Consider the following 25042-nt stretch of genomic DNA (forward strand, 5'->3'; position numbering starts at 1 on the left):
TGACTCGCATCACAACAGCTACTAATGCCGCCTTCAAAACAGCTCGGAGGTTCGGAAGCTCTTACGTGCCTTTACGTAAACCTTCCCTTCTTCCGAAATAAGAGTTCAGGATCGCCCCTCAGAAGCCCCTCAGATCGTTCGTGAGACTAGACGTCATAACTACAGGTGTGGATGCCCGTATTTTGGACCTCTGCGCTTCTTTGCTGAATCAGTTATTAGAACTGATAACGATGGTTGAACATGAGCAAGAATTTATCAGGTGATGTTTGTAATTGTATGCTATAATGTATTGTAATGCAAATGTTAGAATGGGTGCTAATGGTGTGTTCCAGAGCCCATCCAAAGCAATGTGATGTGGGACTTATCCTACCTGAACTGTACTAGCTCCTACATGGTGAAGTGGGGGTAGGTCGATCACCCCCCAGTTCGACAGTAGGAGGTTCCACTTCGACGGTTGGATGTTCCACTTCGACAGGCATTCCAGTGCCCTTTTCTTAGTTGGATAAGTCCCACGTCGCACTGGTTTGGATGGGCTCTGGAACGCTCCATTAGTGCTTGCTGCCAGTTCCCTTTAGTCTACCAATGAAACGGGCGGCCATTGTTGTGACGTGATCTCAGAGGACTCGGGTAGCTCTACTTCCGCTCGAAAACTCTTTCCTCCGAGGTTAAACTCAGACCCAACAGAGTTCAAAGCCCTTTCCTCCGAGGTTGAACTCAGACCCAACAGAGTTCAAAGCCCTTTCCTCCGAGGTTAAACTCAGACCCAACAGAGTTCAAAGCCCTTTCCTCCGAGGTTGAACTCAGACCCAACAGAGTTCAAAGCCCTTTCCTCCGAGGTTGAACTCAGACCCAACAGAGTTCAAAGCCCTTTCCTCCGAGGTTGAACTCAGACCCAACAGAGTTCAAAGCCCTTTCCTCCGAGGTTGAACTCAGACCCAACAGAGTTCAAAGCCCTTTCCTCCGAGGTTGAACTCAGACCCAACAGAGTTCAAAGCCCTTTCCTCCGAGGTTGAACTCGGACCCAACAGAGTTCAAAGCCCTTTCCTCCGAGGTTGAACTCGGACCCAACAGAGTTCAAAGCCCTTTCCTCCGAGGTTGAACTCGGACCCAACAGAGTTCAAAGCCCTTTCCTCCGAGGTTGAACTCGGACCCAACAGAGTTCAAAGCCCTTTCCTCCGAGGTTGAACTCGGACCCAACAGAGTTCAAAGCCCTTTCCTCCGAGGTTGAACTCAGACCCAACAGAGTTCAAAGCCCTTTCCTCCGAGGTTGAACTCAGACCCAACAGAGTTCAAAGCCCTTTCCTCCGAGGTTGAACTCAGACCCAACAGAGTTCAAAGCCCTTTCCTCCGAGGTTGAACTCAGACCCAACAGAGTTCAAAGCCCTTTCCTCCGAGGTTGAACTCAGACCCAACAGAGTTCAAAGCCCTTTCCTCCGAGGTTAAACTCAGACCCAACAGAGTTCAAAGCCCTTTCCTCCGAGGTTGAACTCAGACCCAACAGAGTTCAAAGCCCTTTCCTCCGAGGTTGAACTCAGACCCAACAGAGTTCAAAGCCCTTTCCTCCGAGGTTGAACTCAGACCCAACAGAGTTCAAAGCCCTTTCCTCCGAGGTTGAACTCAGACCCAACAGAGTTCAAAGCCCTTTCCTCCGAGGTTGAACTCAGACCCAACAGAGTTCAAAGCCCTTTCCTCCGAGGTTGAACTCAGACCCAACAGAGTTCAAAGCCCTTTCCTCCGAGGTTGAACTCAGACCCAACAGAGTTCAAAGCCCTTTCCTCCGAGGTTGAACTCAGACCCAACAGAGTTCAAAGCCCTTTCCTCCGAGGTTGAACTCAGACCCAACAGAGTTCAAAGCCCTTTCCTCCGAGGTTGAACTCAGACCCAACAGAGTTCAAAGCCCTTTCCTCCGAGGTTGAACTCAGACCCAACAGAGTTCAAAGCCCTTTCCTCCGAGGTTGAACTCAGACCCAACAGAGTTCAAAGCCCTTTCCTCCGAGGTTGAACTCAGACCCAACAGAGTTCAAAGCCCTTTCCTCCGAGGTTGAACTCAGACCCAACAGAGTTCAAAGCCCTTTCCTCCGAGGTTAAACTCAGACCCAACAGAGTTCAAAGCCCTTTCCTCCGAGGTTGAACTCAGACCCAACAGAGTTCAAAGCCCTTTCCTCCGAGGTTGAACTCAGACCCAACAGAGTTCAAAGCCCTTTCCTCCGAGGTTGAACTCAGACCCAACAGAGTTCAAAGCCCTTTCCTCCGAGGTTGAGGTCCGAACCTCCCCGAAATTAAGCGTTTTGATCACTTTGACATCGCAACAGCTACTAATCACTATCACCAATGCATCACAACTGCTGCTAATCACCTTCACTATGACATCAAAACAGCTACTAATCACTATCAACTAATTGGAATATATCCACATTCACACGTTGAAAATGTTCTAGAAGTTAAAAGGGCTTTAGCTACAATGTAGATGTAGCTGCAGCTAATGCTGCTGTGTTTATGAAGCCTGGAAGTGATAAGTGAGTATTGATCAGTGAGTATTGACTATCGATTAGTGATCAGGGAGGAGGGAGTATTGATGAATGATCACTGCTCAGTAGATAGTGATCAGTGATTAGTGTGTAGGACTACTAAGAGTGTGTGTAGTGTCTCTGCCTCACCACCAGGGGCGCCGTTTTGTCTCATTGGACGACGACCTTAATCCAAGATCTGCTGAGTTCACCTCAAGTGGCCCAGTGGCTTGGTAGACCGAAGCCTTCTGAACTGGAGATCGTTTCTAGCTTAAGGTGAACTGACACTATCAGCTCTTACCCTCCTGCCTAAAAATACTAAATCACCTTTTAAACAACTTCCCCATTAGGACCCTGAGACCAGGAGGGTAAGTGCGTCCTAGGAGTTTGAGTGTATGTTTCAGTTTAAAGTGTTAGTTATATTGTTGGTTAAACTGTTAGTTAGTTAAACATTGGGTTAGCTAGGGTTATGTTTACTTATATATTGGTTTATCATTATGCATTTCATCCTTCTGTTTGGCTGATCTGATGATCAACACACACACTGAGCAGAAGGTGATGTAGGAGGAGGAGGAGGTGATATAGGAGGAGGAGGAGGAGGTGATATAGGAGGAGGAGGAGGTGATATAGGAGGAGGAGGGGGTGATATAGGAGGAGGAGGAGGTGATATAGGAGGAGGAGGGGGTGATATAGGAGGAGGAGGAGGTGATATAGGAGGAGGAGGAGGTGATATAGGAGGAGGAGGAGGTGATATAGGAGGAGGAGGGGGTGATATAGGAGGAGGAGGAGGTGATATAGGAGGAGGAGGAGGAGGTGATAGAGGAGGAGGAGGAGGTGATAGAGGAGGAGGAGGAGGTGATATAGGAGGAGGAGGAGGAGGTGATATAGGAGGAGGAGGAGGTGATATAGGAGGAGGAGGAGGTGATATAGGAGGAGGAGGTGATATAGGAGGAGGAGGGGGTGATATAGGAGGAGGAGGAGGTGATATAGGAGGAGGAGGAGGTGATATAGGAGGAGGAGGGGGTGATATAGGAGGAGGAGGTGATATAGGAGGAGGAGGAGGTGATATAGGAGGAGGAGGGGGTGATATAGGAGGAGGAGGAGGTGATATAGGAGGAGGAGGAGGAGGTGATATAGGAGGAGGAGGAGGTGATATAGGAGGAGGAGGGGGTGATATAGGAGGAGAAGGAGGGGATATAGGAGGAGGAGGAGGAGGTGATATAGGATGAGGAGGAGGTGATATAAGAGGAGGAGGAGTGGAGGAGGAGGAGGTGATATAGGAGGAGGAGGTGATATAGGAGGAGGAGGGGGAGGTGATATAGGAGGAGGAGAAGGAGGTGATATAGGAGGAGGAGAAGGAGGTGATATAGGAGGAGGAGGAGGTGATATAGGAGGAGGAGGAGAAGGAGGTGATATAGGAGGAGTGGAGGAGGAGGAGGTGATATAGAAGGAGGAGGAGAGGGAGGAGGAGGAGAGAGGAGGAGGAGGTGATATAGGAGGAGGAGGAGCAGGAGGTGATATAGGAGGAGGAGGAGACATGGAGCAGGAGATGATATAGGAGGAGGAGCAGTGGGAGGAGGTGGAGGAGGAGGAGCAGTGGGAGGAAGAGGGGGAGGTGATATAGGAGGAGGGGGAGGGTATAATCACTGGACGACCCAGCAGAGACCTAGAACCACAGAGAGAGAGAGAGACAGGGGTTGGGGGAAAGAGAGAGTGTGTGTGTCTGTGCCTACATGTGTGTTTGTGCCATGTGTGTCTGTACGTATGCGTGCGGGCGTGTGTGTGTCTGTGCGTATGCATGTATGTGTGTGTGTATCGTATGCATGTCTGTGTGCGTGGGTGTGTGAACACTGATGATAAGAGAGGAGTATAGGGGGAGAGGGGACAGATTGATTTATGGATTAAACTCCGTCAGGGTTTGGGATCAAAACTCAAGAAAGTGAGAGTGATTTAGACGGAGTGAGAAGTTGTGAGGGAGTGAGAGACGGAGGAAGGTTATGGGAGTGAAGGAGACCGCCGCAGAGCCCAGGATTCAAAGAGTGAGTGGTGCCCAGGTGAGTGAGATAAACCATCTCTGTTGATCTCTCTTTCTGTATTCTTCTTTCTTTCCACCCCCCTGTCTGTCTGTATATCTCACTGTGTGTGTGTGTCTCTACCCTGTCTGTCTGTATATCTCACTGTGTGTGTGTGTGTCTCTACCCTGTCTGTCTGTCTGTCTGTATATCTCACGGTGTGTATGTTTGTGTGTGTGTGTGTGTGTGTGTGTGTGTGTGTCTCTAACCTGTCTGTATATCTCACTGTGTGTGTGTGTGTGTGTCTCTAACCTGTCTGTATATCTCACGGTGTGTGTGTGTGTGTGTGTCTCTAATCTGTCTGTATATCTCACTGTGTGTGCGTGTGTGTGTGTCTAAATGAGAGAGTCTTGACAGATGCATAAGGTGTCTTATGTTGTTGCTTTAATCCTCTTCACCATGCACCGCGAAAACTGTGTTAAAAGGCGGCAGAAGTCGGAACATTGATGGATAAATGAAGGATATGAAAAACAGTAATTCACAGAAAATATCACGTAAATAGTTGCATTTTGCAACTATTCCAAAAGTGGTCACTTACAATTTGTTGACTGCTTTCCCATGAGGAGTACTTCACCCTGAACATCCGTCCACCACCTTAATCCACAGAGCATTGAACCAGCCCCCCCTTTACTCTCATGTTAGCATGTTTAGCATGTCGGGGTACTTAGCATGTCACGCCCCCACGCCTCTATGACCCAGGTGTGGGGGCGTGTCTGGATTATGACCCAGGTGTGGGGGCGTGTCTGGATGATGAGCCAGGTGTGGGGGCGTGTCTGGATTAGGACCCAGGTGTGGGGGCGTGTCTGGATTATGACCCAGGTGTGGGGGCGTGTCTGGATTACGACCCAGGTGTGGGGGGCATCTGGATGGACAGAGCAGCGTGTGGATTAGCACCCTGTCCCAGGATTACCGCTGAGCCTGCCGGCTGATTTGGCGACGGGGAACCAGATTAAACTCTGATGAAGTCGCCCTCCCGAAGATCCGTCGGTGCGGGGGTATGGATGGTTACCGTGGTAACCACCATGGTGAAGATGATGATGTCATAGTTGTAGCGATGGCGATGATGAAGACGATTGGTGAGAGTGTGAGGTTCTCACCAATGTGAGGGTGATGAAGTTGAGGGTCATACTCACGCTCTCCATTTAGGTCCTCACATGTCTCTGTCTACCTTTCCCCCTCCTAAATCCTCAGTCCCCCTCTGGCCTCTCTGAGGTCCTCAGTCCCCCTCTGGTCTCTCTGAGGTCCTCAGTCTCCCTCTGGCCTCTCTGAGGTCCTCAGTCCCCCTCTGGCCTCTCTGAGGTCCTCAGTCCCCCTCTGGCCTCTCTGAGGTCCTCAGTCCCCCTATGATCTCTCTGAGGTCCCCAGTCTCCATCTGGTCTCTCTTAGGTCCTCAGTCTCCCTCTGGTCTCTCTGAGGTCCTCAGTCCCCCGCTGGTCTCTCTGAGGTCCTCAGTCTCCCTCTGGCCTCTCTGAGGTCCTCAGTCCCCCTCTGGTCTCTCTGAAGTCCTCAGTCTCCCTCTGGTCTCTCTGAGGTCCTCAGTCTCCCTCTGGCCTCTCTGAGGTCCTCAGTCCCCCTCTGGCCTCTCTGAGGTCCTCAGTCTCTCTCTGAGGTCCTCATTCTCCCTCTGGCCTCTCTGAGGTCCTCAGTCACTGTGTGTGTCAACACTCCCACAGATTACAGACGTCCACCTAACCCTACAGGGATTACTGCCCATGATTAAAAAACGCTGTCGAAGACAGAGATTATTAGAGGTATTGGTGTCCTGGGGGAGAGGGGAGGCTAATGCTACGTTCACAGAAGGAGGAGGAGGGGGAGTTCATGAGGTCTGCAGGCTAACCCCGCGACCCTGGGCCATGAATTAGCGAGGGAAATCCTTGCTAAGGCGTGGCCGTTGATCTGTGATCAGGAGGGAAACCGCTGGACTTCCCCTTTTAATGACTGCATAATCGCCACAGCAACGCCAAGGCATCATCGCACTGAGGAGGAGCGAGCGCACGGACAGCTTCTGAGGCTTCTACCGACAACCCACTGGGCGAGGAAGTCTGCGTCGTATGGACAGGGAACCGTGCTTGAACCGCGCTGGAACCCTGCTCTACCAGAAGCCTGCTCTAGAACCCTGCTCTAGAACCCTGCTCTACCAGACTAGACCTTGAGCTGCGTTCCTTCTCTTCTTGTTTTCTCTGAACTCCAAAGAGACTTGAAGGTTAATGATGACGGGACAGAGAGCGATATTTGATGGATCTGATTGGCTGAAGCTGTAGCCTGCTAGGCTGTCCAAGGATACACCCTAAGACCTTTACCCATCACTATCATTCCTCTCCCTCTCTCCCCCTCTTTCTGTCTCTTCCCCTCACTGTCTCTCTCTCTCCTTCCCTCTCTCTGTCTTGATCTCCATCTCTGTGTCTCTCTCTCTCTCCCACCCAGCCGTCACAATGCTTGAGAACATGTCCCGGCGTGGGCGGTCCCTGGTGTCTCTGTCTCTCACCTCATTGGCCCTCACGCTGTCCGTCATGGCCTTCTGCACCTCCTATTGGTGCGAGGGGACGCACAAGGTGGTCAAGCCCCTCTGCCTGTCCCCCGTCAAGATGAAGAACTGTGGACAGAACATCAGCCAGCCCTACACCACAGGTAACATATCTAACTAGCTAACTAACTAACTAACACAGCCCTACACCACAGGTAACATAGCTAACTAACTACTTACACAGCCCTACACCACAGGTAACATAGCTAACTAGCTAACTAACTAACACAGCCCTACACCACAGGTAACATATCTAACTAGCTAACTAACTGACTAACTAACACAGCCCTACACCACAGGTAACATAGCTAACTAACTACTTACACAGCCCTACACCACAGGTAACATAGCTAACTAGCTAACTAACTAACACAGCCCTACTGTCGGTGTATGAATGTGTGTATGAATGGGTGATTGTGTGGCAATATTGTAAAGCGCTTTGGGTGGCCACTGGTTACAGATAAAGCTCTATATAAATGCAGACCATTTACCATTTACACCCCAGGTAACATAGCTAACTAGCTAACTAACACAGCCCTACACCACAGGTAACATAGCTAACTAGCTACCTAAAACAGCCCTACACCACCGGTAACATAGCTAACTAGCTAACTAACTAACTAACACAGCCCTACACCACAGGTAACATAGCTAACTAGCTAACTAACTAACACAGCGCTACACCACAGGTAACATAGCTAACTAGCTAACTAACTAACACAGCCCTACACCACAGGTAACATAGCTAACTAGCTAACTAACTACTTACACAGCCCTACATCACAGGTAACATAGCTAACTAGCTACCTAAAACAGCCCTACACCACCGGTAACATAGCTAACTAGCTAACTAACTAACACAGCCCTACACCACAGGTAACATAGCTAACTAACTAACTAACACAGCCCTACACCACAGGTAACATAGCTAACTAGCTAACTAACTAACACAGCCCTACAGCACAGGTAACATAGCTAGCTTGCTAACTAACTAACTAACTAACTAACTAACTAACTAACTAACTAACTAACATTGCCCTACATCACAGGTAACATACCTAACTAGGGTTACATGCTGCCAGTCCGACATGCCGCCATTTCAACATGCCCCCATCCCGACACCTTTCAGTACCGCCATTCCGAAAGTCTATCAATCAGTAACGCCAAGAGGTCAACATTGGGGGATCATAAATATTTTGTTCAAATGTGTTCAACCAAAAAGTAGCCATGTCAGTATTATTTATCTGTAGCCTAATTTATTTGATTCCTTCCAAATCTTAGTTGGGATGATGTATAAAATAACCCATTCCATCAATTGACGACTGCATTATACAAGTGTGTTTCGAGTGGCGGGGCGTGCACTAATTATGCCCTGGGAATGTATAAATATTCTATGAAACTTAAAACTGGACCATTTATTCGTTAGAGTTGGATTTAAACTCAATGCAGGACTGCCTTCAGACGCTCCCAGAGTGTCTCAAAGAGATAAATGACTGGATGGGGGATAATTTCCTCCAACTAAACAATAGCAAAACAGAAGTTATCATCATTAACCCCTCCACATTCAAAAAACCCATCTTCACTGACCTAGGTAGTCTAACCTCATTCCTAAAACCATCTGCTAGAAACCTCGGCGTTACTTTTGATTCTGATCTATGCTTTAATAAGCAAATCTCCTCCGTCGTGAAGAACAGCTTCTACCAGCTCAGAACCATCTCTAAAATAAAGCACTCCCTATCATACCACAATCTGGAAATAGTCATCCATGCATTCATAACATCACGGCTGGATTACTGTAACTCCCTCTACCTTGGTCTCCCTCAGTCCCTCATATCACGCCTCCAAATAGTCCAAAATGCAGCAGCAAGACTGTTTACCGGGTCAAAAAAGTGGGAGCATATCACTCCCGTTCTTGCTTCCCTTCACTGGCTGCCAGTACAACAAAGGATCATTTTCAAGACTGTTCTTATGGTGTTCAAAGCCATACATGGTCAGGCCCCATCATATTTATCAGACCTTTTACACCCCCATTCAGCCACCAGGTCCCTTAGATCCTCTAATAAGGGTCTTCACCACATCCCCCGCTCCAGACTGAAACAAAAAGGTGACCGGGCCTTCGCAGTAGCTGCTCCGCGCTCGTGGAACCAACTGCCCCCCGACATACGTGATGCCCCCTCCATTTATGCCTTTAAATCAAGGCTCAAAACCCATCTGTACAACCTTGCCTTCCCTCCCCATTAACTATCTGACCTCTGCACTACTGCCTTTGTTGTGTGTGGATGTCCGGTTTCATGTCTTTTAGTTGTATTTTATTCTATTGTTATTTTGCCTGCTGAATGCACTATGTACAGCACTTTGGTCAGTGCAAACTGTTTTAAATGTGCTTTTATAAATAAATTGTACTTACTTACTTACTTACCACTATTGGAATGGATTGGACGAACATTAGAACAAAATTAATTGTTTGGAGTGCCGCGTCAGAACAATCAAGGAATGGACGCAGGTGACTTCATATCGGCCCAAAGGCAATAGGGTTAGGGTTAGGGTTAGGGTTAGGGTTAGGGTTAGGGTTACAATGCGCTTTACAAAGGAGAACGGCGAGGACATAGCCCGCCCCAGACCCACCCCTTTCCAAACAAATTTTCGAAGGGGATCAACAAAAATAGACCAACAGTTTTTGCCCAATAGAAGGGAAATCCGTTAAACATAGACTGTTATGCAATATCCCAGACTTTACTTTTTACCTATAGGTTTCCACTAAAAGGGCCAGTAAATATTGTGTGTGTGTGTGTGTGTGTGTGTGTGTGTGTGTGTGTGTGTGTGTGTGTGTGTGTGTGTGTGTGTGTGTGTGTGTGTGTGTGTGTGTGTGTGTGTGTGTGTGTGTGTGTGTGTGTGTGTGTGTGTAAGACGTCAACCTCGTAGAGCTCCAAAAACATCACCGCAACACAGAGACAAATGCTCTCCGAATTAGCCTACACATATTTGTACGAGTGAATTTGCTCCAAAATCGAATTGTTAGCTGACTGAGCCTTACTGAGCCTGACTGAGCCTGCTGCTGTGGAATTGCGGACAGGTGTTATCAAAATTGGCCCGTGTGATAAGCAACGCCTTTACGGTGGGAACGCTGCGGTTCATCTCGTCAGTCCAAGTATTGTTCATGATGGAATAAAGATCAGTTCAACGGGAGCATTAGTGCCAGGCAGCACACAGCAAATTATACATGTATTTTTGTTTTGTAATCTCCCTGCTTCTGAAAGGAGCGAACATCTCCGGCCAGCGCTCGTCCGCCCAGTGGACGAGCGCTTTCCACTGTGAAGATTAAATCGCACAGCCTTCCACTGTGCGATTATCCCTGTTGCGATGCCCCTTACATACAGTCTATACACCACAGGTAACATAGCTAACTAGCTAACTAACTAACTCACACAGCCCTACACCACAAATTACATAGCTAACCAGCTAACTAACTAACTAACTAACTTACACAAGTCTTACACCAGGCAACCTAGCTAACTAGCTAACTTTCTAACACAAGATATAAACCACAGGTAAAGTAAGTAACTAACTAACTGCAGTCCTACACAACATGTTCACTAACTAACTAGCCAACTAATCTACTAACTAATCAGCCTTGACTACAGGTAAACCCAGCTGGGTTGAGGATCCGTGTGTTCCTGAAGCTGTGCGGCTGAATGAGCGGCGCGCGTGTTTCTGCTGTAATCCTAATCCTGATATATGCGACCCAATCTGTAATCCAGAGTCTCTCGTGGCTTTAAGACTTTAAGACCCTTTGTTCTTCTGTCTGGATTAATATGAACGACCAGCAGATTACAGACCACCCCCCCCCCCCCCCCGCACACACACACACACTGAGATGATCTCCAGGGCCCCCGGGGCTCTCTGGGGCCCCCGGGGCTCTCTGGGGCCCCCGGACCTCCCGAACCCCGCGGGGCTATCTGGGGCCCCCGGACCTCCAGAGCCCCGGGGCTCTCTGGGGCCCCCGGACCTCTCTGGGGCCCCCGGGGCTCTGGAGGTCCGCAGCCTAGGTGACGAGAGGAAATGATGGATGGCGATTCGGAGAGATGTTGTTTAAAAAGCGATTCTGTTCCTGAGCATTTCTGATCGCTACTTTGCTCTTCTTCCTCTCTCTCTCTCTCTCTCTCTCTCTCTCTCTCTCTCTCTCTCTCTCTCTCTCTCTCTCTCTCTCTCTCTCTCCCCCCCAGAGACCCCCACCCCGGACCCCCAGGGCCCCCTCCCCAACGGGACACTGTCGCCACGGCAGCGGGAGGAGGCAGCGCGTCTGCGTCAGAAGGCCCTGGCCAACGCCGTCCACTACCTCTGGGAGACGGGCGAGGACAAGTACATGCTGCGCTACTTCCACACGGGCTTCTGGCACTCCTGTGAGAAGCACAATGAAGGTGAGGGGGGGGGGCTTCTGGCACTCCTGTGAGAAGCACAATGAAGGTGAGGGGTGGGGGGGGGGGGGGGCTTCTGGCACTCCTGTGAGATGCACAATGAAGGTGAGGGGGGGGGGGGGATGACCAGCCGACCCTCGTGTTAGACGATAGCGACACGATAGCAACACGCACTGATTGGATGATGGGGATAACTGCCGTGTGTTCTGATTGGTTCCTGCAGGGCATGACCAGGAAGAGAAATGTCGGAGTTTCATCGAGCTGACTCCGGGGGAGACGCAGGGTCAGTTCCCCTGAAGTCTGAACTTTGACCTCTCAGCTTTTTTCTCTTGGATCAATTGATCGGTGGATTGATTAATGGATTAAAGGATTGGTTGATTCATAGATTTGTCAATAATCCAATTAGTTGGTGGATGTCTTAATGTGTACATGAATTACTAATTGTCAAATGGCTAACACAGCACATCTTAACATTCCAGATTCTAATTTGTTTAATTTTCAAATATTCAAATTTTCAAATGAAAACATTAAAAGATGATTTATAATTTAATTGATTGGTTGGCTAGCTAAGTGGTGCCTGGTGTCCGTGGTTAATTGGTTAACGGGTCCCCAGGTGTGCTGTGGCTGTCGGTCATCAGTGAGTTCACGTACATCGGCCTGCTGGCCACCGGCTTCCTGCTCATGTGTGTGGAGAGCATCTGTCTCTGCGCCCGCAGGGAGATGAACGCCCTCAAGATCAACGCCTACGCTGCCATGTGCACCGTGCTCTCAGGTGGAGCACACACACACACACACACACACACACACACACACACACACACACACACACACACACACACACACACACACACACACACACACACACACACACACACACACACAGAAACATTACACACACCATCAACCCTAACAATCACAGCTGCACTAGTCCATTTGTCCAATGCTGAATTACACACAGAACATAAAACTAAGTGCGTGTGTGTGTGTGTGTGTGCGTGTGCGTGTGCACACGTGCGCGCGTGGTTGCGTGCGTGCATGTGTGCGTGCTTGTGTGCGTGTGCGTGCGTGCGTGCGTGTGCGTGCGTGCGTGCGTGTGTGTGTGTGTGTGTGTGTGTGTGTGTGTGTGTGTGTGTGCGCGTGTGCGTGTGCGTGTGTGCGTGTGTGTGTGTGTGTGTGCGCGCGTGCGTGCGTGTGTGTGTGTGTGCGCGCGTGCGTGCGTGTGTGTGTGTGTGCGTGTGTGTGTGTGTGTGTGTGCGCGAGTGCGTGCGTGTGTGTGTGTGTGTGTGTGTGTGTGTGCGCGTGAGTGTGTGCGTGCGCGCGCGTGTGTGTGTGTGTAGGTCTGATGGGGATGATGGCCCACATGATGTACACCACAGTGTTCCAGATGACGGTGAGCATCGGACCCAAGGACTGGAGGCCCCAGACCTGGGACTACAGCTGGTCCTTCGCGTGAGTCTCCCCCTCCAGCCATCCTTCAGTTGTGGGCCCCGCCCCCTGACCTCCGCCCCCTGGGCTCCGCCCCCTGACCTCCGCCCCCTGACCCCTGACCTCCGCCCCCTGACCCCTGACCTCTGACCTCTGACCCCTGCAGCATGGCCTGGCTGTCCTTCAGCTGCTGCATGGCGGCGGCCGTGGCCACGCTGAACTCCTACACCAAGACGCTGATCGAGATGAAGCACCGCGCCCGCGTGCGTCTGGAGGACGCCCACCACGCGGCCCTGGCCCCCCCCTACGACCAGCTGCTGCCGGCCCCCCAGGCCCACGCCCAGACCCAGACCAGCCCGGGGGCCGCCGTGTACTCCGTCAGCCAGCTGCTGTGGCCCCGGGGGGGGCTCGGGCCGCTGGCCTACGGGGCCGGCGGGGCCCTCCTGGTGGGCGGGGCCGGCGTCGGCGTGGGGGGGCTGCCCGGGGTAGGGGGCGTGGTCAGGGGGATGGGAGGGTTGATGGGAGGGGTGGGGGTCTCGGGATGCAGTGGGGGGGGGGGCATGGTGGTGGTGGAGGGCTGTGGGATGACGGGCTGCGAGGACTGTGAGAGGGAGATGGACCCCCTGGACCCCATGAACCCCATGGACCCCATGGACCCCATGAACCCCCTGGACCCCGTGGACCCCATGGACCCCATGGACCCCATGTACCCCCTGGACCCCATCTACCCCCTGGACTACGACCAGCAGGACGACAGGGACAGCTCGCCCTGCTGAGACCGTGTGTCCGTGTGTCCGTGTGTCCGTGTGCGTGGCTGAGGTTGTGTGTGTCCTTGTGTAAGTGTCTGTGTATGAATGTGTCTGTGTGTATGTCTCTTTTTCTGTGTGTTTGTGTGTGTGTGAGGGGGTCCCCTCTACCAGCTCTGACCCCCCCTGGAGGGGGTCCCCTCTACCAGCTCTGACCCCCCCTGGAGGGGGTCCCCTCTACCTGCTCTGACCCCCCCTGGAGGGGGTCCCCTCTACCTGCTCTGACCCCCCCCTGGAGGGGGTCCCCTCTACCAGCTCTGACCCCCCCTGGAGGGGGTCCCCTCTACCAGCTCTGACCCCCCCCTGGAGGGGGTCCCCTCTACCAGCTCTGACCCCCCCTGGAGGGGGTCCCCTCTACCTGCTCTGACCCCCCCCCTGGCGTTGGGATTCCATTGAGGGGAGAAATTAGACGTTGCCAGACAATCAGCAGTTGCAGTCCCATGTACAGGCCCATGTTTCTCACTAAATTGTGAGTATTTGCACCCTTTTTATGTTCATACTACACTGCTAAATAGAGCGTACACACATTATTTTCGTTCATTTAATTCTTTATTGTCTTATTTAGTGCCGGTGAATGGGGTACTCATCTGAAAGAATATCTGAGAGGGGGTTAGGGTTACACAAGAGGGGGTACACTAGTAGAATCATGGTGAGAACCACTGCTTTATGTGACTGAAGGTTACGTCACTACTCTGACTTGGACCAAAACCTCTTGGCCAAACCTTACCAACGGACTGGAGCTTGAACTGAAGATGCTCTTATTGTACTTCTATGTATTGTCTGCTCTTCTCAAAGGCTTTTGAGAGGTAGCAGTACAACCCTGTGATGTCAGTTCTTTCACATTAAAATATAATAATATAACAATGAAATGCTGCTCTTTGTCGCTCACAATATGAATTCAAGGAAAGGTTTTATGAAGATGATCCTAGATGATGGCTGGATGGATGAATAGATGAATGAATGAATGGATGGACAGACAGACAGACGGATGGTGGGTGAATGGATGAATGCATGGACAGATAGACCGTTGGTGGGTGAATGGATGAATGCGTGGACAGACAGACGCTTGGTGGGTGAATGGATGAATGCGTGGACAGATAGACGGTTGGTGGGTGAATGGATGAATGCGTGGACAGAAGACGGTTGGTGGGTGAATGGATGAATGCGTGGACAGAAGACGTCTGTCTCTGAGAGGAGGATGAGCGGAGATATGGGAACGTCCTCTGGGCTTGGGAAGACAGATGTTCAGACCCCAGATTAAGGGTTAGGGTGTAATCTCCCTTAGAGAGACGGGGAGAGAATGATGGAGAGAATATAGTGTAGATAAAGAGTTCAAAGTTCATTTAGAGTAAAGGAGACTGGTTATATGTTACGATCAGAGACGCTCTAATGAAAACACCACCAACCATGCGTTAATTTAGCACAATCAATATTCAATTAAAAAAGGAAGACTATTTCATCTTTTTATTCTCACATTTGTTTCTTAAAATTCCATAGAGTGACTACATCTCTCAAAAATTTGGTTAAATTGTCAACTTTGTCATCATAGGAGAGAGTTTGGTTCCTTCATTCCACTGACTGAACAAACTGATAAAAATATATATCTGTAGCATACATCTGAATATATCTCTGTATATATATCTGAAGTGTGATACCCTGCTAGTGAAAAGGTGGCTGTGGTTTGTTGGGTGCTGGACGTGGCGATACAGTGAACTATGGGGCAGATGTTTGGTTAAAACTAGGTCAAGTAAGAGCAGCAGGTCTAGTGCTTACGAAACCAAACTAATCTGTAAGTGTGGCTACAGATGCAGGTCAGCGCTCTGCATCTGGACAGACAACACAGAAGCTGTACGTTCTTATTTAACTACATTGAAAACAGCTGGGATTCGAGATCTGTGGTTGAAGGTTACTAGGTCAACTTTCAAACATCAGTCAGGCCTGCTTAGAGTGAATAAGTCAACTCTGCTTTCTAGTTTCTTTCGACCTTTGTTCAATGGCTTAGCTAACAGCATAAAACTTTCACTAACCTCACATATAAGCTACATTTATGTCTTAGCTATCTTTACATCTTAGCTAGTTCACACACCCTAACTATCCTTACATCTTAGCTAGTTCACACCCTAACTATCCTTACATCTTAGCTAGTTCACACCCTAACTATCTTTACATCTTAGCTAGTTCACACCCTAACTATCTTTACATCTTAGCTAGCTTCACACCCTAACTATCCTTACATCTTAGCTAGCTTCACACCCTAACTATCTTTCCATCTTTAGCTATCTCCAAGTTGTGATCATGTGATCGTGTCAGGTGACGTCTGGTGATGGATTAGGTTTGTTTTGAATTGTTCTAAGCAGACATTCCTGACAACTCCACTATGCAGGTAAGAAACTGTTTGTGCATTATTATTTTACATCCGATTAAGTCATTTATCAAAACATCAAGCTGATTCTCCCTCAGAATCCAGTCGCCATTGTTAATCAGAAACATATCATAATGGACCTTAAATCATCTAAATCAAATCAGTTAACTGTCACCCAGGCTCGTTTGCCTCTAATTTGGGTATGACTAAGCATGGACCATATGAACCAACGAGGGCCTATTTGGTCGGTTGGTACTGAATCAGACGCAGGGCGGCGTCGTTGTCCACGAGGCCGGCAAGGAACTCAGCTTCAGCCACGCGGTCTGGGGAGAGACACCACAACCAGAGGTCAGAGGCCGTACATACACGGTCTGGGGAGAGACACCACAACCAGAGGTCAGAGGCCGTACATACACGGTCTGGGGAGAGACACCACAACCAGAGGTCAGAGGCCGTACATACACGGTCTGGGGAGAGACACCACAACCAGAGGTCAGAGGCCGTACATACACGGTCTGGGGAGAGACACCACAACCAGAGGTCAGAGGCCGTACATACACGGTCTGGGGAGAGACACCACAACCAGAGGTCAGAGGCCGTACATACACGGTCTGGGGAGAGACACCACAACCAGAGGTCAGAGGCCGTACATACACGGTCTGGGGAGAGACACCACAACCAGAGGTCAGAGGCCGTACATACATGGTCTGGGGAGAGACACCACAACCAGAGGTCAGAGGCCGTACATACTGACAATGGGAATATCAGAAGAGTGGAGTCTTTGACGTCATAAAGATCCACGGCTCTACGTTACCAGTCTTAACTGCGCCCTGAGGATGTACCATCGACTCAGGGTTCGCCCTCCATGCGGGGGCTGCCGGTTCAACCCCCGCTGCTTAATGGTGAGGAGGCAGAGAACAGTCCCTACTCCTCGCTCCACTCACTCTCTCACTCACTCACTCACTCACTCACTCACTCACTCACTCACTCACTCACTCACTCACTCACTCACTCACTCACTCACTCACTCACTCATCACTCACTCACTCACTCACTCACTCACTCACTCACTCACTCACTCACTCACTCACTCACTCACTCACTCACTCACTCATCCGGTCGTTCCTCGGCCCCCGCTCACCGTCCTCTCCTTTATCGAAGTAGCTCCACAGTTTGTCGGCTCTCTTGTCGGGGGAGCTCTCGTCACTGGGCAGCCCAGCGAGCTCCTCCGCAGGGATCAGTTTGAAGATGGCCTGTTCGGGGAAAGGAAACAACCTAAGGTCAAACTGGTCTGAGGCCAGAGGTCATAGGTCACAGGTCGAGCAGTAACTGATTTGTTAGCTAATCCGTCTGGAGGAGGCGTGGTATATGTTCATCACTCGTTGGCTCTTTATGGTCTGGTGGTGTTTTTATCTATAATTATATTATTTTACGGCGCATGACTTCGCCGGTCAAAAACATTCGACAAAACACACAAAATGGAGGATCTTTAATGTCTATAGTTACTACATTTCCAGAGCTCTCTGAATGTTTGACCAAAACATCACTGGACGCAGATTCACGGAAACAAAATATAAAGTCGCTAGCTTGAAATCCACTCAAGAAACCAATTATATTCTGGTCGCCTAGCAACCACTGCGTGAATTGGCTCGGAATCTCGCTGTACCTTGCTGTGCTAAGCCGGGACCTGGCAGACCCCCTGGTCCCACTAATGCAGGACCTTAAGCCTCTTGGCACCCCTCTGATTTTAGACAAACAAAGTCATCAGATGGAAAGGTTCTTGGACAAGGCAGAGGAGACATTTATAGAGAGAGAGAGAGAGGTGAAATGGACAGTAGTAAGGAGGTCTTTGCATTAATTTGTCTCTTCCGAGAGTCCTGGCAAAAGAAGATTGTTAACCCTGGATGAAGAGAATCTGCATCCAATACGTTATTTAGAATATGAACCAAAAACGAAGGAGCTTTTTAAGTTCATAGGATGTTCCTTCCTAATTCTGAAATCTGGTTGTTTCACTCCAATTATAGTAATCCAATTGCTTTCTTAAATCAAACCTTAATGGACTCTTCTGCATGTGGCGGTGAAGGATTTTCATATCTTTGTTCTAGTTGGTTAGCGAGGCAGTGTAGCAATGAAGAGACAACGAGCAGTTGGGTTAGCCGTGATTAAGCTTAGAGAATAACAGCTAAAGCCTTCTTCCATAAGAACCTGTGTGAACAACACCCTAGGTGGCTGCTCTGCCAGGCTGGTCTCTCTCCCTAAGCCCTGTGTTTACAGCCCTTTCTTGGTGTCTTTTGGAGAGGAAGTGACCTGAAAAGATACCTTAACTCAGCCCCATGAGATACTGTTCTGTTACCAGTACTGGTTCTGTACTGGTTGACTGTATTGGGAAAAAACACAGGCTGTTGGGAGCCACCTTAGTTAATCCTGCAGTGAGGAGATGTGGTGTCCTGATAGTCTCCTGATAGGGTTAGGGTTAGGGAGCCACCTTAGTTAATCCTGCAGTGAGGAGATGTGGTGTCCTGATAGTCTCCTGTTAGGGTTAGGGTTAGGGTACAACCTTGTGTAGATCAAAGATGGCGGTGAGGAGATGTGGTGTCCTGATAGTCTCCTGATAGTGTACAACCTTGTGTAGATCAAAGGGTTAGGGTTAGGGTACAACCTTGTGTAGATCCAAGATGGAGGGTTAGGATTAGGTGGCAGCGGCTCAGAGCTCTACCCCTAGTTTCCAGTTTTCGTGTTTTCTACATGGTTTTGTACAAGTGGGGCAGACAGAGACGGGAGAGGAAGGAAAAGCTGAGTAAGCGGGCCGGCATCCAAGCTAGGCTAAGGAACTCACCGGATCGACTAGCTCTGCCCAGCCTGTAAACGCCCAGTCCATTGTCAACAAGATCGACAAACTCAGACTGAGGTTTCACTCAAACCAAAAAATTGGCTGTGCTTTCTTCTTCACCGAAACCTGGCTGAATCCAAACATCCCTGCGGCTGCTATTGAGCTAGCAGGTCGGACTGTTTACCTAGCGGACCGAACAGCTGACTCCAGTAAGGATAAAGGCGGCGGTGTGCCCATATATGTGTGTAGCTCATGGTGCACCACCACTGACATTGTTGAGACATTTTGCTCCCCGGACTTGGAATTTATTACAGTGAAATGCAAACCGTTTTATCTGCCAAGGCAGTTTACAGTGGTGTTCCTCACTTCTGTTTACATACCACCAGGGCGGGTTCTGGAGCACTGCACAGGGGAGCTGAGTGCGGTGCTCGCGCACCTGTTTAACACCTCCCTGCTGCAGGCCTCCGTCCCCACATGCCTCAAGAGAGCCACAATCATCCCTGTCCCAAAGCAATCAGCCATCAGGACTCAATGACTATCGGCCAGTGGCGCTGACACCGGTGGTGATGAAGTGCTTTGAACGTCTGGTACTGGGACACTTGAAGAACAGCATCCCCCCTCCTTGAACCACCACCAATTTGCCTACAGGGCAAACAGGTCGACCGAGGACGCAGTGTCAATAGCCCTCCACTCCCACTACACATCTTGACCAGCGGTTATGTGCGGATGCTATTTATAGACTATAGCTCCACCTTCAACACCATCCCCCCACCCATAACTTTGCCACTTAGCTGGACCATGACACCTGGCCTCAACACACACCTGAGCAGCTGGGTCCTGGACATCCGCACCGGCCGACCACGGACGCATGGGGAGACAGGTCTCTTCCAGCATCACCCTGAACATCGGTACCACAGGGTTGTGTGTTGAGCCCCTTCCTCTTCTCCCTCTACACCCTCGACTGCAAACCCACCCAAGAGGCCAACACCATATTATAGTTAGCAGACGACACCATCGTGGTAGGCAGGGTCACGAGTAATAACGAGACTGCTTGCAGGACAGAGGTAGAGAACCTGGTGAGCTGGAGCCAAGAGAACAACCTGATCCTCAACGCGGCAACAATAAAGGAGATGATCCTGGACTTCAGGCGGAGACCAAAGCCCTTTCTCCATTACCCCATCACCATCGAAGGCGAGACAGTGGAGGTTGTGCAGAACATCAGGTGACTAGGGGTCAACATCAGCCACGACTTGACTCTGACCGTCAACATCCCGGCGACAGCAAAGAAAGGAGGCTTCACTTCCTGAGGTGCTTGAAGAGGGCACGTCTGCCACACCAGCTGCTGGGGAGCCTCTACAAGTCAGCCATCGAGTCAGTTCTCACATACTGCATCACAGTGTGGTACGCTGCACCGCAGAAAGAGGATCACCGGCACCCATCTCCCCAGGCTGGAGGCCATCCATCACACCCGCTGCACCCGGAGGTGCCAAGGGCATCATCGGAGACCCACCCGGGACGCTGCCTCTTCACCCTCCTGCCCTCAGGAAGACGTCACAGTAGACTGAGCGCCCGCACGTCAAGACCGCAAAACAGCTTCTACTACTGAACTCGGCTCCCCTCCCACACTGATAATCCCCACGGGTTGTTCAGGGGATCCGCTACAAAGAGGCACCAGCCACTGCAGGACGATGGAAACCACGACGACAACCTTCCCCCACCCACCACTCACTGCGCAGATCTCTCTGACCTCGGCCTTGGTGATGTAGCCGTTCTTGTCGACGTCGAACAGCGAGAAGGCCCACTCCAGCTTGCGGGCGGTCTTCCCCGTGGACGTGAGGTGGAGGGCAATGATGTACTCCTTGAAGTCCAGGGTGCCGTCGTCGTTGGTGTCGAAGGAGCGGAAGACGTGGTGTGCGTAGGTCTGGGCGGAGCTGTCTGGGAAGAAGCGGCTGTAGATGCCCTCAAAGTCTTCCTTGGAGATGCGTCCGCTGGGACACTGCTTCTGGAAGTCCTCGTACCACTGGACGATCTCCATCTCCGTGAACTTGGTGTTCATCTTCAGCTCCTCCAGGATCTCCTTCGACACCGCGCCGCTCCTGGAGTTCCCCATGACCGGTCCTGAGGGCGCTGGGGTCTGGTCTGTGAGCCTCCAGGGGGCGTGGCCTGGTGTCTGAGGCTCCAGGGGCAGTGAGCCTCCGTCTCCTGGGCTTCTTACTGGGATTGGTTCGTGTAGCGATGCCAAGGAGGATGGGGTGGCCTGCTGCCCGGGGCTGCAGGAGAGGAGTAAAGCTAGGATGTAAGCTCGTCGGTGTCGGGGGACCCCGAGAGACGTCCACCCTATAGGGCCTCAAGGTCCCATCGATGTAAACACACCGCGCACCTTCTGAAGAACTGAAAAAGTACTGTAATGGTTCTACCTGTAGAAGGAACTGTAAATGGTTTACCTGTAGAAAGAACTGTAAATGGTTCTACCTTTAGAAGGAACTGTAAATGGTTCTACCTGTAGAAGGAACTGTAAATGGTTCTACCTGTAGAAGGAACTGTAAATGGTTCTACCTGTAGAAGGAACTGTAAATGGTTCTACCTGTAGAAGGAACTGTAAATGGTTCTACCTGTAGAAGGAACTGTAAATGGTTCTACCTGTAGAAGGAACTGTAAATGGTTCTACCTGTAGAAGGAACTGTAAATGGTTCTACCTGTGCTATCTAGGAGCAAGTGGTGCAGCGATGCTCTGGTTGTTGCCGTGGAGACCAGGAGTCTGTGGTGCACTGGGAGGAAGGGTTCTGCTCCAGAGAGCCACTAGACAGATTGATTATTAAAGGGCGGAGGCTCCGTCTTAATGTATTAGTTATTCTTAGTTGTTGTTGTACAACTCCCACCTGCTGCTGATCTGTTGATCCTCTGTTTGGCAGGAGTCTCCCCTGCTGGGGAGGGAGGGAGGGAGGGAAGGAGGGAGGGAGGGAGGCAAGGAGGGAGGCTGGGAGGGAGGGAGGCAAGGAAAGGAGGGAGGCTGGGAGGGAGGGAGGGAAGGAGGGAGGCTGGGAGGGAGGGAGGGAAAGAGGGAGGCTGGGAGGGAGGGAGGGAGGGAGGGAGGGAAGGAGGGAGGCTGGGAGGGAGGGAGGGAGGCAGGGAGGGAGGGAGGCTGGGAGGGAGGCAGGGAGGGAGGGAGGGAAGGAGGGAGGCTGGGAGGGAGGGAAGAAGGGAGGGAGGGAGGGAGGGAGGGAGGGAGGGTGAGCCGCTCTAAATGGAGCCACATAGACCGTAGTAAGCAACCAACATTTCCTAAAGAACACAAATACAACAAAGTGACTTCAACTTAGTGAGACACAGAGACGGGTCATTAAGGAGCAGGCAGGGGTTAGACAGTACAGAGACAGGTCATTAAGGAGCAGGTAGGGGTTAGACAGTACAGAGACAGGTCATTAAGGAGCAGGCAGGGGTTAGACAGTACAGAGACAGGTCATTAAGGAGCAGGTAGGGGTTAGACAGTACAGAGACAGGTCATTAAGGAGCAGGTAGGGGTTAGACAGTACAGAGACAGGTCATTAAGGAGCAGGCAGGGGTTAGACAGTACAGAGACAGGTCATTAAGGAGCAGGTAGAGGTTAGACAGTACAGAGAAAGGTCATTAAGGAGCAGGTAGGGGTTAGACAGTACAGAGACAGGTCATTAAGGAGCAGGTAGGGGTTAGACAGTACAGAGACAGGTCATTAAGGAGCAGGTAGGGGTTAGACAGTACAGAGACAGGTCATTAAGGAGCAGGTAGGGGTTAGACAGTACAGAGACAGGTAATTAAGGAGCAGGTAGGGGTTAGACAGTACAGAGACAGGTCATTAAGGAGCAGGCAGGGGTTAGACAGTACAGAGACAGGTCATTAAGGAGCAGGTAGGGGTTAGACAGTACAGAGACAGGTCATTAAGGAGCAGGTAGGGGTTAGACAGTACAGAGACAGGTCATTAAGGAGCAGGTAGGGGTTAGACAGTACAGAGACAGGTCATTAAGGAGCAGGCAGGGGTTAGACAGTACAGAGACAGGTCATTAAGGAGCGGGTAGGGGTTAGACAGTACAGAGACAGGTCATTAAGGAGCGGGTAGGGGTTAGACAGTACAGAGACAGGTCATTAAGGAGCGGGTAGGGGTTAGACAGTACAGAGACAGGTCATTAAGGAGCAGGTAGGGGTTAGACAGTACAGAGACAGGTCATTAAGGAGCAGGTAGGGGTTAGACAGTACAGAGACAGGTCATTAAGGAGCAGGTAGGGGTTAGACAGTACAGAGACAGGTCGTTAAGGAGCAGGTAGGGGTTAGACAGTACAGAGACAGGTCGTTAAGGAGCAGGTAGGGGTTAGACAGTACAGAGACAGGTCATTAAGGAGCAGGTAGGGGTTAGACAGTACAGAGACAGGTCATTAAGGAGCAGGTAGGGGTTAGACAGTACAGAGACAGGTCATTAAGGAGCAGGTAGGGGTTAGACAGTACAGAGACAGGTCGTTAAGGAGCAGGTAGGGGTTAGACAGTACAGAGACAGGTCATTAAGGAGCAGGTAGGGGTTAGACAGTACAGAGACAGGTCATTAAGGAGCAGGTAGGGGTTAGACAGTACAGAGACAGGTCTTTAAGGAGCAGGTGGGGGTTAGACAGTACAGAGACAGGTCATTAAGGAGCAGGTAGGGGTTAGACAGTACAGAGACAGGGAGCAGGTAGGGGTTAGACACTACAGAGACAGGTCATTAAGGAGCAGGCAGGGGTTAGACAGTACAGAGACAGGTCATTAAGGAGCAGGTAGGGGTTAGACAGTACACAGACAGGTCGTTAAGGAGCAGGTAGGGGTTAGACAGTACAGAGACGGTTCATTGAGGAGCAGGTAGGGGTTAGACAGTACAGAGACAGGTCATTAAGGAGCAGGTAGGGGTTAGACAGTACAGAGACAGGTCTTTAAGGAGCAGGTGGGGGTTAGACAGTACAGAGACAGGTCATTAAGGAGCAGGTAGGGGTTAGACAGTACAGAGACAGGGAGCAGGTAGGGGTTAGACACTACAGAGACAGGTCATTAAGGAGCAGGCAGGGGTTAGACAGTACAGAGACAGGTCATTAAGGAGCAGGTAGGGGTTAGACAGTACACAGACAGGTCGTTAAGGAGCAGGTAGGGGTTAGACAGTACAGAGACGGTTCATTGAGGAGCAGGTAGGGGTTAGACAGTACAGAGACAGGTCATTAAGGAGCAGGTAGGGGTTAGACAGTACAGAGACAGGTCATTAAGGAGCAGGTAGGGGTTAGACAGTACAGAGACAGGTCATTAAGGAGCAGGTAGGGGTTTATGGAAAGCCAAGAAGGCCACAATCCGGCCCTAGAATGGCGCGGTAAAAGTGCAAAACCGCACCCGTACGGATTCCGTATGGATTCCGTATGGTTTGGCAAGAATTGCGTACGGAATCCGTACGGTTTCCGTACGGATTCCGTACGGTTTTGAATGACTAATAGCCGCGGCTATTAGTCATTCACTCCGGCTATTAGTCATTCACTCCGGCTATTAGTTATTCACTCCGGCTATTAGGTATGCAGAACGAGCCCCTCCCTCTTCTTTGCTTGACCACTAAGTTTGAAGGCTGTCTAACCAATCAGAGCTGCAGTGCCTCGATGTTTCGCTGTAACATAAAGCTGTGTTGTCTTTACTAGTATGGAAGCATATATGTAGCAAAATTCAAATGGCAATGCAATTTGCAATTCAATAAGTAATTACGTTATGCAATTGACAATGCATTATGCAATTTCATAATGTAATTTGTAAATACGTTATTCAAAGTGTATTTTAATATGCAAAGTGACAATGCAATCCTCAATTACATTTGCAAAAGTTATAACAATAAAAATACAATAACATTTTGTCAAATTCTTTGAGTTCCTTTATTCAAATTGAAAAGCTATAGCGTCCCCGTGATTGCAATCCACTTCGCCACGCTCCGTGTGTTGCGATATTCAAATGACATTTCAATCCGCAAAACGGAATCCAAAACGGAATCCAAAGAGGAAATCCAAAGAGGAATCCAAAGAGGAATCCAAAAAGTCAATATGCAAAGTGGCAAACGTATCAGCCACCAGCGGGAA

The 25042-nt window shown here is 50.3% G+C and overlaps 2 protein-coding genes across 8 annotated transcripts; one reads left to right on the plus strand and one right to left on the minus strand.

Moving 5' to 3' along the window:
• The first annotated feature begins 4186 nt into the window (after window positions 1–4186).
• Window positions 4187–14618, plus strand: LOC132450930 (germ cell-specific gene 1-like protein). Of its 2 annotated transcripts, XM_060043125.1 has the most exons (7): window positions 4187–4561; window positions 7004–7207; window positions 11327–11521; window positions 11742–11801; window positions 12132–12290; window positions 12856–12967; window positions 13110–14618. In XM_060043125.1, the coding sequence occupies exons 2-7, from the start codon at window positions 7012–7014 to the stop codon at window positions 13717–13719; spliced, it is 1332 nt and encodes a 443-aa protein (XP_059899108.1). In that variant the 5' UTR covers window positions 4187–4561; window positions 7004–7011; the 3' UTR covers window positions 13720–14618. The 2 variants fall into 2 exon arrangements, with proteins under 2 accessions (XP_059899108.1, XP_059899109.1); XM_060043126.1 differs by lacking the exon at window positions 4187–4561 and having other exon boundaries at window positions 4937–7207.
• Window positions 14619–15198: 580 nt separating this feature from the next.
• LOC132450931 (visinin-like) lies at window positions 15199–21812 on the minus strand. 6 transcript variants are annotated; one of them, XM_060043132.1, is made up of 5 exons: window positions 21638–21812; window positions 20671–21211; window positions 17253–17364; window positions 15935–16434; window positions 15199–15800 (listed from the first exon to the last, which is right to left on the minus strand). In XM_060043132.1, exons 2-4 carry the CDS (start codon window positions 21049–21051, stop codon window positions 16349–16351), a joined length of 579 nt encoding a protein of 192 aa, XP_059899115.1. In that variant the 5' UTR covers window positions 21052–21211; window positions 21638–21812; the 3' UTR covers window positions 15199–15800; window positions 15935–16348. The 6 variants fall into 6 exon arrangements, with proteins under 6 accessions (XP_059899115.1, XP_059899113.1, XP_059899114.1 ...); XM_060043130.1 differs by having other exon boundaries at window positions 21610–21812; XM_060043131.1 differs by having other exon boundaries at window positions 21582–21812.
• Between the last annotated feature and the right edge of the window lie 3230 nt (window positions 21813–25042).

The sequence above is a fragment of the Gadus macrocephalus genome, chromosome 22, assembly GCF_031168955.1.
Source record: "Gadus macrocephalus chromosome 22, ASM3116895v1".
Lineage (NCBI taxonomy): Eukaryota > Metazoa > Chordata > Actinopteri > Gadiformes > Gadidae > Gadus > Gadus macrocephalus.